This window comes from Salmo trutta, chromosome 2 (assembly GCF_901001165.1).
Source record: "Salmo trutta chromosome 2, fSalTru1.1, whole genome shotgun sequence".
NCBI lineage: Eukaryota > Metazoa > Chordata > Actinopteri > Salmoniformes > Salmonidae > Salmo > Salmo trutta.
The window spans coordinates 61,349,721-61,365,671 of NC_042958.1; the positions used below are offsets into that span (position 1 = coordinate 61,349,721).

General features: G+C 43.4%; 1 protein-coding gene across 2 annotated transcripts in view; it reads left to right on the forward strand.

Annotated features, from left to right (window-relative positions):
* Positions 1-15,951, forward strand: part of ift140 (intraflagellar transport 140 homolog (Chlamydomonas)) — a 63,614-nt gene that overhangs the window by 11,932 nt on the left and 35,731 nt on the right. Inside the window, exons 6-9 of one of the 2 annotated variants that reach the window (XM_029709903.1) lie at positions 11,157-11,332; positions 14,536-14,627; positions 15,031-15,137; positions 15,597-15,736. In XM_029709903.1, the coding sequence (XP_029565763.1) occupies positions 11,157-11,332; positions 14,536-14,627; positions 15,031-15,137; positions 15,597-15,736 (515 nt within the window). Of the gene's footprint in view, positions 1-11,156; positions 11,333-13,078; positions 13,144-14,535; positions 14,628-15,030; positions 15,138-15,596; positions 15,737-15,951 lie in introns of those variants that run through there. The other variant, XM_029709910.1, reaches the window with a different exon arrangement.

Sequence of the window (15,951 nt, forward strand, 5' to 3'; positions counted from 1 at the left end):
TGTAGTTGTTGACATCGGAGGGATCGAGTGTAGGTTTTTTGAGATTATAGACTGATCATTTCTTTGTCAGTGGGCAAACGTACAAAATCAGCAGGGGATCAAATACTTTTTTCCCTCACTGTAAGTGTATATATATATACATATAAGTGACAGTTTCATCAGTACGTGCTTAAAGAAAGTCATATCACAAAGATCACAGATGACAGTGCCCGCCAAATCTATGAAAATAGAGAATGAATTGTAAGCACCAAAGTGTGTTTGTCAAAATAATATCTGAAAATGTCAGTTGTTGAACATAATACTTCTGTTTCCAATAGCAATTTATGATATATGCAGTTGAGGAATATTCCATGTACCAACACTACATGTAGGACGGACATAAGACATTACCACATACAGTATTTAAAAAAAAAATGTATTTCCCCTTTATTTAACCAGGTAAGCCAGTTGAGAACAAGTCCTCATTTACAACTGCGACCTGGCCAAGATAAAGCAAAGCAGTGTGACACAAACAACAACACAGAGTTACACATGGAATAAACAAACGTACAGTCAATAACACAATACAAAAGTCTATATACAGTGTGTGCAAATGAAGTAAGATTATGGAGGTAAGGCAATAAATAGGCCGTAGTGGCAAAATAATTAAAATTTCGCAAATAAACACTGGAGTGAGATGTGCAGAACATGAATGTGCAAGTGGAGATACTGTGGTGCAAAGGAGAAAAATAAATAACAATATGGGGATGAGGTAGTTGGATGGGCTATTTACAGATCGGCTACGTACAGGTGCAATGATCTGTAAGCTGCTCTGATAGCTGTTGTTTAAAGTTAGTGAGGGAGATATGAGTCTCCAGCTTCAGTGATCTTTGCAGTTCGTTCCAGTCATTGGCAGCAGAGAACTGGAAGGAAAGGTGGCCAAAGGAGGAATTGGCTTTGGGGGAGACCAGTGAAATATACATGCTGGAGCGCGTGCTACGAGTGGGTGCTGCTATGGAGACCAGTGAGCTGAGATAAGGCGGGCTTTACCTAGCAAGGACTTATAGATAACCTGGAGCCAGTGGGTTTGGCGACGAATCTGAAGCGAGGGCCAGCCAACGAGAGCATACAGGTCGCAGTGTTGGGTAGTATATGGGGCTTTGGTGATGGAACGGATGGCACTGTGATAGACTGCATCCAATTTGCTGAGTAGAGTGTTGGAGGCTATTTTGTAAATGACATCGCTGAAGTCAAGGATCGGTTGGATAGTCAGTTTTACAAGGGTGTGTTTGGCAGCATGAGTGAAGGATGCTTTGTTGCGAAATAGTAAGCCGATTCTAGATTTAATTTTGGATTGGAGATGCTTAATGTGAGTCTGGAAGGAAAGTTTACAGTCTAACCAGACACCCAGGTATTTGTAGTTGTCCACATATTCTAAGTCAGAACCGTCCAGAGTAGTGATGCTAGGCGGGTGGGCAGATGAGGGCAGTGATCGGTTGAAGAGCATGCATTTAGTTTTACTTGCATTCAAGAGCAGTTGGAGGCCACGGAAGGAGAGTTGTATGGCATTGAAGCCCGTCTGGAGGTTAGTTAACACAGTTTCCAAAGAAGGGCCAGAAGTATACAGAATGGTGTTTTCTGCATAGAGGTGGATCAGAGAATCACCAGCCGCAAGAGTGACATCATTGATGTATACAGAGAAAAGAGTTGGCCTGATAATTCAACCCTGTGGCACCCCCATAGAGACTGGCAGAGGTCCGGACAACAGGCCCTCCCATTTGACACACTGAAATCTCTCTGAGAAGTAGTTGGTGAACCAGTCGAGACAGTCATTTGAGAAACCAAGGCTGTTGAGTCTGCTGATAAGAATGTGGTGATTGACAGAGTCGAAAGCCGTGACCAGGTCGATGGATACGGCTGCACAGTATTGTCTTTTGTTGATGGCGATTATGATATAATTTAGGACCTTGAGCATGGCTGAGGTGCACCCATGACCAGCTCGGAAACCAGATTGCAAAGCGGAGAAGGTACGGTGGGATTCGAAATGGTCGGTGATCTTTTTGTTAACTTGGCTTTCGAAGACCTTAGAAAGGCAGGGTAGGATAGATATAGGCCTGTAACAGTTTAGATCTAGAGTGTCTCCCCCTTTGAGGAGATGGATGACCCCGGCAGCTTTTCAATCTTTGGGGATCTCAGACGATACGAAAGAGAGGTTGAACAGGCTAGTAATAGGGGTTGCAACAATTGCGGCGGATAATTTTAGAAAGAGAGGGTCCAGATTGTCTAGCCCAGCTGATTTGTAGGGGTCCAGATTTTGCAGCTCTTTCAGAACATCTGCTATCTGGATTTGGGTGAAGGAGAAATGGGGGAGGCTTGGGCAAGTTGCCGTGGGGGGTGCAGAGCTGTTGACTGGGGTAGGGGTAGCCAGGTGGAAAGTAAGGTGTGACGACCCTCCCACTCTGTCTGCCGTATTCTCTCTTGTTCTTGTTTCTTTATTAGGAGGCCGGTGGGCGGAGTTGGAAGGGTCGTCAGATGAATGGGAAACACCTGGGCTCGGGTGTTTCCCAGGATAAATGGACCTCTTCCACATTCATTGGAGGAGACTCTCTCCACACAGACACCTTGTTGCTTTTGGTTGTGTAGTTTTGTGGTTTTCTTGGTTATTTGCTTTAGCACCTTTCAACACTCTGCATTATTACATTCAAGTATGCAACACACTCACTTACACTACTGATTACTGATTACACATGCCATTGTTACCTTCTTAGTTGTTTTATTTAATAAATATATATTTTTGATACACCTTGTCTCCACGTTGTCTCCCTTTTGTTGCGAACCCTGAGCCGGTTCGTAACAAGTGGGGGCTCATCCGGGATCTTGAACTTGTGTTTGGGAGAAAACGTGGAGGTATGTTAACTTGAGGTGTTTTGTTTGTTAGTTTGAGTTTGGTGCTCAGTACTGGTTGTCTTTGGTTGTTTTGTTTGTGTGCTGCGTTGGAGAGAGTACATTGGTTAGTTTCCAGGACTCTGCCCAGCCTGGAAACACTTGTTGTACTCGCTGTTGGAACATTGGTCTGAGGTGAGTAGAATCAGCTGTGTACCTCGGTGGGAGATTTGGTTAGGGTAGTGAAACTTACTACCTGGAGCTATAGTCTTTTTCCCCTGATAGGCTTAGCGACGTGTTTCATTTTGGAATATGTTGGGCATTGTTAATGTTTGTTATTTTTGTGTGGTGTCTGTGGACTGAGCAGTTGTCTCGGGAGCACATCCGTGGCTTGGTGGAATCTACCAGCGTGCTGGGGGGTTACTTCCTCGCCAGCGGGCTACAGTGCATAATTACCCACCGCAAATCTGCATGAAGACTAGGGTTGAGTTATTGTAGGTTTTGGGGAAGCTCCATATCTCATCTCTTTTCTGTGGTATCAGTGTGATTGGTTTTTCTCTTGTTGTGGTCTGGTGTGCTCAGAGGGGTTGAGTGAGATTTTTTTTTTCTCCCGTTCCTCGCTCTCTCTGACTATGGCGTCTAATGTAGACGAGTTCATTCGCTTTCCATCAGAGGAACTGTTAGACTTATGTACTAAAGAACAGCTGTTGAAGGTTGCTGAACACTACAAAATTGAAATTAGTGATAAACGTCTAAAAAATTCCATTAGGTTAATAGTGAAGGCCAATCTGATGGAGAGTGGTATTCTTGACGTTACCACTGGGGCAGTCTCTGCTGAGGACTCGCCGTATCCCCGATATGTCACAATTACCGCTCCATCGGTTAGTCCTAGTAATCTTCTTTTTGAACAGCAGAAAGAGCTGCTTCTGTTACAGCAAGAGCACGATCGTGAGAAGCTAGAGTACGATCGTATAAAATATGAAAAGGAATTGGAATTTAAACAGGATAAGGAGCGTGCTGATCAGTTAAAATATGAAAAAGAATTGGCTGCTGATCAGTTAAAATATGAAAAGGAATTGGAATTTAAACAGGATAAGGAGCGTGCAGATCGGTTGAAATATGAAAAGGAATTGGCTGCTGATCAGTTAAAATATGAAAAGGAATTGGAATTTAAACAGGATATGGAGCGTGCAGATCGGTTGAAATATGAAAAGGAATTGGCTGCTGATCAGTTAAAATATGAAAAGGAATTGGAATTTAAACAGGATATCGAGCGTGCTAAAATCAAGCTGCAACAAGAGCGACTAGAGTTGGTTAGGGAAGGAAAGCTCTCAGGAGAGAGTTTGCTCTGGGAAGGTGACGCAGATTTACTTAGGAATCGTTCCTCTTTTGGTCGTGCCCCGGACACATTTGACATTGTTGGGAATTTACGGTTGTTGCCTCAGTTTAATGAAAGGGATCCTGAGACATTCTTTTTGTTGTTTGAGCGTGTTGCTAACGCTAGGAGTTGGCCTGATTCTGATCGCGCTTTGATGTTGCAATGTGTGCTGACTGGTAAAGCGCAGGAAGCATATTCAGCTCTTAGTGTAGCCGACAGTGTCATTTATGATAAGGTTAAAACGGCGGTGTTACAGATTTACGAATTGGTTCCTGAGGCTTACCGCCAACGATTTAGAACTTTAGAAAGGGATGATAAGCAGACTCATGTTGAGTTTGCGCGAAAATTATCTTCACAGTTTAATCGCTGGTGTTCCGCCTCTGCGGTTATGACTTTTCAAGGGCTGTGTGATCTGATTATGCTAGAGCAATTTAAGGACACAATCCCTGATTATATAGCGACGTATATTAACGAACGCAAAGTAAAGACTGTCGCTGAAGCTGCGGTTTTGGCAGACGAATATGTTTTGACTCACAAAAGTGTTTTTGGAAAACCACGTACTTGGAGTGAGTGGGGGCGTTCGGAGAGATTTGAACCACGCTCACAGAGATACTCTGGTTCACGGGCAGAGTTTTATTCAACTAGGGTTGAGCCTGATTCCCGTGGTAAAACTGACTTTGGTCAAGAGTGTCACTACTGTCACGGCTCAGGTCATTGGAAAAACGAATGTCCGGTTCTCAGGTCTAGGGGTAAAATCAGTACGTGTGCTAACGTTAAATCTAGGCCTACGGCGTTAGCTGCGTCTGTTCCACATCAGTTTACTCCTGAAACATTGTCTCAGGCCCAGGGCCATGTGAAAGTTCATATTGACCCAGGCTATTTACCTTTCGTTACGGAGGGTTTTGTGTCCATGTTAGGAAGTAAGAACCTAGTGCCAGTAAAGATCCTACGAGACACAGGTGCCTCGGAATCGTTTGTGTTGGAATCTGTGTTACCCTTCTCTGCTGAGTCTGATTCTGGGAATAGTGTTCTAATTAGGGGAATAGGTTTGAACAATCTGTCAGTTCCATTGCATAGACTAATGTTGGATTGTGGACTGGTGAAAGGTGAGGTTGTTGTGGGAGTGCGTCCTTCGTTGCCTATTGAGGGTATCGACGTTATCCTTGGGAATAACTTGGCTGGCGAGAGTGTGTGGCCTGTCGTGTTTCCATCTCTAGTGGTTTCCACTAAACCGTCACTTGTAGGGATTCCTGATGAGAGTGAGCAGAGGTTCCCAGCGGTGTTCTCTGCGGGTACAGTGACGCGGTCTATGAGCCATGGTGACATGGTCCCTGCTCCGGTAAATGTGAATACCACAAAGAAGTCTCTCACTGTTTTCCCTGTTATTCCGTTGTCTGTACTCATCTCCGATCTAAACAATGCGCCACGGATGGACCACACATTAGAAGAGTTGCGTGACCAAGTTGTGCCTGTGGAACAGTTGGGAGATGTCGCACATGGTTATTTTCCCCAAGAGGATGTTCTGATGAGAAAGTTTGTGTCAATTTGGGACGCAGAGGCTTGTGTCAATTTGGGACGCAGAGGCTTGTGTCAATTTGGGACGCAGAGGCTTGTGTCAATTTGGGACGCAGAGGCTTGTGTCAATTTGGGACGCAGAGGCTTGTGTCAATTTGGGACGCAGAGGCTTGTGTCAATTTGGGACGCAGAGGCTTGTGTCAATTTGGGGTTGTCGTGTTCTGTCGTTCCTGTCTGTTCCCTCCTGGTCTCGTTTTCTTTTTTCCTCTTAAAAGTTGCTTCCTGTACACAAAGGTTGCTGAGGTCTGGGGAGAAGGAGGTTGGCTGGGGCAAGTGGAAGGTGCACATGTAACCTCTTGTAAATTTGGGACGCAGAGGCTGGTACGTTGTTCCGGGGCCCTTGTTGGTCCCCGGTTTTATGGGGGGGGGTGTGACGACCCTCCCACTCTGTCTGCCGTATTCTCTCTTGTTCTTGTTTCTTTATTAGGAGGCCGGTGGGCGGAGTTGGAAGGGTCGTCAGATGAATGGGAAACACCTGGGCTCGGGTGTTTCCCAGGATAAATGGACCTCTTCCACATTCATTGGAGGAGACTCTCTCCACACAGACACCTTGTTGCTTTTGGTTGTGTAGTTTTGTGGTTTTCTTGGTTATTTGCTTTAGCACCTTTCAACACTCTGCATTATTACATTCAAGTATGCAACACACTCACTTACACTACTGATTACTGATTACACATGCCATTGTTACCTTCTTAGTTGTTTTATTTAATAAATATATATTTTTGATACACCTTGTCTCCACGTTGTCTCCCTTTTGTTGCGAACCCTGAGCCGGTTCGTAACAAGGCCAGCCATAGAAAAATGCTTATTGAAATTCTCGATAATCGTAGATTTATCAGTGGTGACAGTGTTTCCTAGCCTCAGTGCAGTGGGCAGCTGGGAGGAGATGCTCTTATTCTCCATGGCCTTTACAGTATCCCAGAACTTTTTGGAGTTTGTGCTACAGGATGCACATTTCTGTTTGAAAAAGCTAGCCTTTGCTTTCCTAATTGCCTGTGTATATTGGTTCCTAACTTCCCAGAAAAGTTGCATATCGCGGGGGCTATTCGATGCTAATGCAGTACGCCACAGGATGTTTTTGTGCTGGTCAAGGGCAGTCAGGTCTGGAGTGAACCAAGTACTCTATCTGTTCCTGGTTCTACATTTTTTGAATGGGGCATGCTTATTTAAGATGGTGAGGAAAGCACTTTTAAAGAATAACCAGGCATCCTCTACTGACGGAATGAGGTCAGTATCTTTCCAGGATACCCGGGCCAGGTCGATTAGAAAGGCCTGCTCGCTGAAGTGTTTTAGGGAGCGTTTGACTGTGATGAGGGGTGGTCGTTTGACCGCGGACCCATTACGGACGCAGGCAATGAGGCAGTGATCGCTGAGATCCTGGTTGAAGACAGCAGAGGTGTATTTAGAGGACAGGTTGGTCAGGATGATATCTAAGAGGGTGCCCGAGTTTACGGATTTGGGGTTGTACCTGGTAGGTTCCATGATAATTTGTGTGAGATTGAGGGCATCTAGCTTAGATTGTAGGACGGCCAGGGTGTTAAGCATATCCCAGTTTAGGTCACCTAACGGTACAAACTCTGAAGATAAATGGGGGGCAATTAATTCACATATGGTGTCCAGGGCGCAGCTGGGGGTCTGTAACAAGCGGCAACAGTGAGAGACTTATTTCTGGAAAGGTGGATTTTTAAAAGTAGAAGCTCTAACTGTTTGGGCACAGACCTGGATAGCATGACAGAACTCTGCAGGCTGTCTCTGCAGTAGATTGCAACTCCACCCCCTTTGGCAGTTCTGTCTTGGCGGAAAATGTATACACATACGTAGAGGCATTTTTCAGCTATGATTTTACCAGTCAGAATCCAGAATGGATATGACAATGGGGCCAGCACAGGACCTAATACACCCTTACAACAATCTACTTTTTGATCTTCTTGACTTCTTATCTGGTAAACTGCTACTATGTGTCAAGAAAATAGCCCCAATTAGGGGTTAATGTACTCCAGTAAAAAAGGGCTGGTTTAGATTAAAAACTATTTCCTTGTGTCCCCGTTCATCGGGGCATGAGAGACTCGTCAGTGATAGAATTGTGTTGGCACTTTATTGGCCCAAACACCCATAGACCCACAAGGTTGAGGGTACTCATGGACAGTAATTAGTAATAACATTTTTTTTTACATTGATGCATTGTGTCTTCTAAATGTCCAAGAATAGGATCCAAAGTGTTAGGAAATATTTGTTCCCATAAATACAAAGGAGGATGTCTCTCCTCATACCTCTGGCACTTTAGTCAGACTGCCAGACTGTGCACCACAGAGCCAATCAGGATAGAATACATACAGGTCAACGGTGCCAATTGAAAGTCAAGGGGTGTGTCTGTGCCTTTTGGATTACTCTCTCTTTACAGAGACCCCTGTGGTTCAAGTCTGCTCTGCGCATGTCTGAAAGTGACAGAGCCAGCAGCCAAGAGTGTTTTTCACAGTATGTCATAAAAAAGTATTACACTTATGAATGTATGTAAAATGCTAATATGTATTAGATCCAGTACAATGGAATAACTAAGACCTGCATTTGAATGCAGCGTGTTCCGATTCCTCCTTCTCTTTCTGTCCAGCAGGGTCAACCAAAAACACTTGGCCTGATGATTCATGCAGATACTGGGGAAGCAATATAGAAATGTAATGATCCCTTAAATGATTTTACTATTAAATGACCCATATCACAACCCTCATACCTCTTCACAAAAATGTACCTAAATCAACTTTGGAAAAAGGATTTTACTCACAAAAGACGTAGGAATTTATTTTCCCAGTTAGAAAGGCATCAAATAACTATTTCATCAGAAAAACGAACCCTCAAATGCAATAGTACATTTTGTAAGTTGTCTGCAGGTGGCTTGTTGTGAATGCACTCAAATATCAAGTCATTATCAGGTTATGTAAACTGCGTTCTAATACGCAACGTAGAAGGATTTGTCTTAATGTACAGTATATGAAAGTCATGCTATGAAAATGATTCTTTCACATTATCAAGCTCACTGTGACTGACAAATCATTGCCTATTACTGTGATTAAAAAGAGCATATGAAACATTGTTTTTCATGAGGCCTACCTGCGCGCCTTCCTTTAAGCACCTCTGTTTGAACACCTCTCCTGTCCTTGATCCATACCACATACAGCCATTTGCAGATATTTTCAGTGTCCATGTGAAAGGTAGTTATTGGGAGGATGGAATATTTGTTGACTTGAAGGCCTGCAAAGCTTACAGATTTAAGTCTAATAGCATGAGATGAAAGTAGACAAACATCAGAGTGTGTGATATGAAGGTATTGTCAGTGGACATTCTGAACCTTTTTTGAGGTCACAAGGAGGTATTGAAATTCTACATTTTGAAAGATTCATGTAAAACCATGTCAGATGAAAATGGACAAACTAAAGGGTGTGCAATGTGTAGGCCCACGGAGTGGACATTCTGAACCTTGTTTGAAGTCACCAGGTCACATGACCAAGGAGCTATTGAAATTCTAACTATTGAAAAATTAATGTAAAAGCATATGAGATGAAAATGGACAAACTAAAGGGTGTGCAATATAGAAGGGTAGTCAGTGGACAGTCATTAGGTCACATGACCAAGGAGCTATTGAAATTTTACATTTTGAAAAATTCATGTAAAAATGTGTGAGATAGAAATGGACAAACTAAAGGGTGTGCAATATGTAAGCCTACTCAGTGGACATTCTGAACCTTGTTTGAAGTCACTAGGTCACACGACCAAGGAGATATTGAAACTTTACATTTTGAAAAATTCATGTAAACTCTTGTGAGACGAAAATGGACAAACTAAAGGGTGTGCAATATAGAAGGGTAGTCAGTGGACATTCTGAACCTTGTTTTAAGTCAGTAGGTCACATGACCAAGGAGCTATTGAAATGTAATGTAAGTTTGTACTTTGTTTACGCTCCCTAACTAATTCAACTTGGAATACAAAATGCTGCTCACATTTCCACATGTTTATTAGCTTTGGAAAGCGAATTAATGTCCAAATCGTGAAAATAAGACCTGTGCAATGTTGTGCGCAATTTTTCCAACATCATGACACTTATTTGGAGTCTGTGGCTCAAGTGGTTTGAAAGCTATTGAGGTTTGAAGGCGCGAATATCCGTCGAATATCCAACTTGAAACTGTTTTTACCTCGGTTCTTGCTAGCTGGATCAAATTATCCGTTAGCTAGCCAGAGAAATGTTGAGCAACATTAGCCAACTTAACTGATCAAATAGTTGAGTTTATGGTGTGAAAATTAGCTGGATAATAAGTCAGACAGCTAACGTTACAACATCAGATGAGCTAACGTTAGTAACCTAACCAATTCGCTATAGTATTAACTGGTAACGTTATATGACTCCTTTCTGTTCCTCAAGTTATAACGCGTTAGTTGCTTACTGGACCCTGGCAATCTGTGTGAAATGTTAACTAGCTAACGAACTAACTACTATCTGTGAACTAATGTTTTCCCTCTACAGTATGTGGTTAATTTTCTGAATGAGAGAATTAGGTGAAAATGAGTCGTTGCTTGTTAAACAAGTGTAGCTGGAGATGGACCTGGCTTAAGCTGGATGCCACTAGAGGTGAAAGGAACACCACACACTTTCTCTCTTTCTCAATATAGTGGATAAAAGGGGCATGCGAGGTGTACTCTGCCTTAAAGAGATCAATTATGCCAATAAAATATATCATGCTCTGCTGGCACATTGTAGAACAGATATCCACAGGCAGAAATGCACAGGCAGAATGTAATAATGTGTAGTGTAGCCCAAAGATATTGATTTTCTTGTGTTGAACTTGTGTGAGTGAGGGGGGATTATTTCATTTTTTACTCTGTGAGTGTTATTTTAGCGGACATGTAGCCCTGTACTACATCTACTATAGTGTGCCACTATAATAGAGCAGAAATAGAATGCCTGATTGTTTCATTCTAGTTCTACGTAAGATGTTTTTTTCCCCAAATGCAGTATTTAGATGTGTGTGTGGTCACAAGCATTCTATTATAAAGGCTCTCATGGCTAACTGCAATATTAGTGTATTGTTTTTTTCTCAAGACTTGACTGTCATTTGCAGTAAAGTCTATGCAACAAATAACATCGGATTGCTTTCTTTACATTTTTTAGCTGTGAGTTAGGTTCACATTAACCACTTTTTATTTTACACACAGACTGATCATGTAGATCATATTCTTTGTTGTTTAATTAGATAAAACTCGGTTTGCATCCCTGTGCCCAGTGTAATTAAATACATTTGAAGCAGCACTATCATTGTGTTAGCCTAAGCGTGTGTATTGACTCTGTGCCTAGGCAAGGTACACTGTGTGGATGAGCATGGCAGGAGCAGCCCAGTGCTCAGTGTGGACGGCTCCATCCAGAAGCTCTTCTATCTGAAGAGGAGAGAAGTCCTGGCCGTTGTCACGGAAACCCTTTTGCTGTCGCAGTACACTCTGGGACCTGAGGGGGGAGCCCAGGAGCTCATGAAGGTACATATCAAATTTTATTTTTCCATTTTTTCCATTTTTATTTAACTAGGCAGGTCAGTTGAGAACAAATTCTTATTTACAATGACAGCCTAGGAACAGTGGGTTAACTGCCTTGTTCAGAGGCAGAATGACAGATCTAGCAACCTTTCAGTTACTGGCCCAATGCTCTAACCACTAGGCTACCTGCCGCCCCACATGCGCCAATAACAACAGGTTAAATACTTACTTACAAGCCCTTAACCTACAATGCAGTTTAAGAAATAGAGTTAAGAAAATATTGACTAAATAAACTAAAGTAAAAATGTTTTATAAAATCCAAAAGTAACAAGAAAATGACATAACAATAACGAGGCTATATACGGGGGTACCGGTACCGAGTCAATGTGCAGGGTACAGGTTAGTCAAGGTCATTTGTAAAGTGACTATGCATAGATAGTAAACAGCGAGTAGCAGCAGTGTAAAAACAAGGGGGGGGTCAATGTAAATAATCCGGTGGCCATTTGATTAATTTTTCAGCAGTCTTATGGCTTGGGGTAGAAGTCGTTAAGGAGCCTTTTGGTCCTAGACTTGACGCTCTAGTACCGCTTGCCGTGCGGTAGCAGAGAGAACAGTCTAGGACTTGGGTGACTAGAGTCTTTGACAAATTTTGGGGCCTTCCTCTGACACCGCCTAGTATATAGGTCCTGGATGTCTGGAAGCTTGGCCCCAGTGATATACTGGGCCATACACACTACCATCTGTAGCGCCTTACAGTCAGATGCCGAGCAGTTGCCATACCAGGTGGTGATGCAACCGGTTAGGATGCTCTTGATGGTTCAGCTGTAGAACTTTTTGAGGATCTGGGAACCCATGCCAAATCTTTTCAGAGGATCAGCATGGCAGATGTGTTGTTGCCTACCCTTACCACCTGGGGGCGGCCCATCAGGAAGTCCAGGATCCAGTTGCAGAGGGAGGTGTTTAGTCTCATGGTCCTTAGCTTAGTGATGAGCTTTGTGGGCACTATGGTGTTGAATGTTGAGCTGTAGTCAATTAATAGCATTCTCATATAGGTTTTCCTTTTGTCCAGGTAGGAAAGGGCAGTGTGGAGGGCTATTGGGAAAGGGGGATACCTAGTCAGTTGTACAACTGAATGCCTTCAACTGAAATGTGTCTTCCGCATTTAACCCAACCCCTCTGAATCAGAGAAGTGCAGGGAGCTGCCTTAAATCGACTTCCACATCTTCGGCGCACAGGGAACAGTGGGTTAACTGCCTTGCTCAGGGAGATTGTGTCATCTGTGGATGTTTTGGGGTGGTATGCGAATTGGATTGGGTCTAGGGTTTCTGGCATGATGGTGTTGATGTGAGCCATGACCAGCCTTTCAAAGCACTTCATGACTACCGACGGAAATGCTACGGGGCGTTAATCATATAGGCAGGTTACTTTCGCTTTCTTGGGCACAAGAAACGGAGAGCGTGATCACACAGTCGTCCGGAACAGCTGGTGCTCTCATGCATGCTTCAGTGTTGCTTGCCTCAAAGTGAGCATAAAGGGCATTTAGCTCATCTGGTAGGCTCACGTCACTGGGCAGCCCTTTGTAGTCCCTCTCCTTGAAAGCACAGCTCTAGCCTTTAGCTCGGTGCGGATGTTGCCTGTAATCCATGGCTTCTGGTTGGGATATGTGCCTACGATGTCGTCGATGCACTTATTGATGAAGCCAGTGACTGAGGTGGTATACTCCTCAATTATTTATTTAACATTTTTTAATGGAAACCCTTTTGCTGTCGCAGTACATTCTGGGACCTGATGGGGGAGCCCAGGAGCTCATGAAGGTACATATCAAATTGTATTTTTCATTTAACTTTTTTTTTTTTAACTAGTCAAGTCAGTTAAGAACAAATTCTTATTTTCAATGACGCTGGGTTAATTGCCTTGTTCAGGGGCAGAACGACAGATTTTTACCTTGTCAGCTCGGGGATTCGATCTTGCAACATTTCGGTTACTAGTCCAACGCTCTAACCACTAGGCTACCTGCCGCCCCAATGCCATTGGATGAATCCCAGAACATATTCCAGACTGTGCTAGCAAAACAGTCCTGTAGCGTTGCATCCGCGTCATCTGACCCATTCCGTATTGAGCGAGTCACTGGTACTTCCTGCTTTCGTTTTTTCTTGTAAGCAGGAATCAGGAGGATAGAATTATGGTCAGATTTGCCAATTGGAGGGCAAGGGAGAGCTTTGTATGCATCTCTGTGTGTGGAGGAAAGGTGGTCTAGAGTTTTTTTCTCCTCTGGTTGCACATGTGACATGCTGATAGAAATGAGGTCAAACGGATTTAAGCTTGCCTGCATTAAAGTCCCTGGCCACTAGGAGCGCCACTTCTGGATGAACATTTTCTTGTTTGCTTATGGCCTTATACAGCTCGTTGAGTGCGGTCTTAGTGCCAGCATCGGTTTGTGGTGGTAAATAGGCGGCTACGAATAATATAGATGAGAGCTCTCTTGGTAGATAGTGTGGGCTACAGCTTATCATGAGGTATTCTACCTCAGGCGAGCAATACCTCGAGACTTCTTTAATATTAGACATCGCACACCAGCAGTTGTTGACAAATAGAGACACACCCATCATCTTACCAGACGTAGCTGCTCTGTCCTGCCGATGCACGGAGAAGCCAGCCAGCTCTATATTGTCCGTGTCGTCGTTTAGCCACGTCTCGGTGAAACATACGATATGACAGTTTTTAATGTCCCGTTGGTAGGATAGTCCTAATCGTAGATCATCCAGTTTGTTTTCCAATGATTGCACGTTGGCCAATAATACGAAGGGTAGTGGTGGTTTACCTACTCGTCGGCTAATTCTTACAAGGCACCCAGCCCTCCTCCCCTTTTTTTGCCGTCTTTTCTTCACTCGGATGACGGGGATTTGGGCCTTGTCTCGACAAAGCAGTATATCCTTCGCATCGGACTCATTAATGAAAAAATCTTTGTCCAGTTCGATGTGAGTAATCACTGTTCTGATGTCCAGAAGCTCTTTTTAGTGTTAAGAGACGGTAGCAGCAACATTATGTACAAAATGAGTTACAGACATTGTGAAAAATCTAACAAAATAGCACAGTTGGTTAGGAGCCCGTAAAACGGCAGCCATCCCCTCTGGCGCCATTTGCTTAGAACTGTCAGTTCAATTCAAGTGTGTGTGCAATTGTGTTTATGTGTTCTGTTGTCACAGGTGAAGCTGAGTGGAAAAAGTGGCCAAAGCGCAGACATCGTTTCAACAGAGACAGGCCTCCTCATCACAGCTACAGGGGAACAGGTCATCAGGTCAGACACACACACACACACACACACACACACACACACACACACACACAAGCAAGCATTTTATGATAAGGTTGTATTTGGCGCATGTGAAAAAAATACAATTTGATTTGATTTTACTATCCTTGTGGGGACCAAACAATTGATTCCCATTCAAAATCCTATTTTCCCTAACCCTTAAACGTAACCTTTAACCTTAACTCCTAAACCTTAACTCCTAAACCAAATTCTAATCCTAATCCCTAATTCTAAACTAACAATTTTCCTTGTAGGGACCAGCGAAATGTCCCCACTTGTCCAAATTTTCCTTGTTTTACTATCCTTGTGAGGACTTCTGGTCCCCACAAGGATAGGAAAACCAAACACACACACACTGACTGAATAGCTAACATGCATTGTGTTGTAGGCTCTGGGACTTGGAGAGGGATGACAACTATGTGCTTTCTCTGGATGAGAGCCTTGGCTTTGAAAAAGGAGAGGTGTTGAACTGTGTCTCCTACTGCACAGCCAAAGGTAGGAATGAACATTACTGGCATTCTGAAAATTTGGGCTAATGGTGAGCTATGGTAGACTGACGTTAAATGGATTACAATTACACAGTATACATCCACTAGCCTAGTCCCAGATCTGTTTGTGTTAGCTTGCCAGCAACTCCTATGTCCATTGTCTTCTATGATATTCTATGCTATGCATTCACCTCTCAAATAGGAAATTCCCGTGTGGCTCAGTTGGTAGAGCATGGTGTTTGCAACGCCAGGGTTGTGGGTTCGATTCCCACGGGGGACCAGTACAGAAAAAAATAAAAATGTATGAAATGTATGCATTCACTGCTGTAAGTCGCTCTGGATAAGAGCGTCTGCTAAATGACTAAAATGTAAAAATGTAATTCTTTGTTTAATCATATTTAGGCATAGAATTGGTCATATTTGTATTGTTTCATGATGTCGCCCTCACTCCCCTGCGTCTTTCCAGAGATCCTAGCTGCAGGCACCAACAGGGGACGTATAGCTCTGTGGAGGATGGTGAGTCAGCCCAACACCAGGACAGGCACCAAGGCCCAGTGGAAACTACAGACACCCACGGAGATCGAGGGCAATGTCACCCAGCTCCAGGTACACTACTTTACTGCAGTACCACATTATACTACAGTACTACATTATACTGTATTGACACTTTGCGATGACTCAGGCACAGTGTATTATATCCTCATCCATCACCTCTCCATCACCTTGTTTAGACAGATCTGATCAAGATTAGTTTCCAATGTGCTTTTCCGTTTGTCGACACCTGGTCTAAAATATTGAATTTCACTGATTGTGGCTACAAC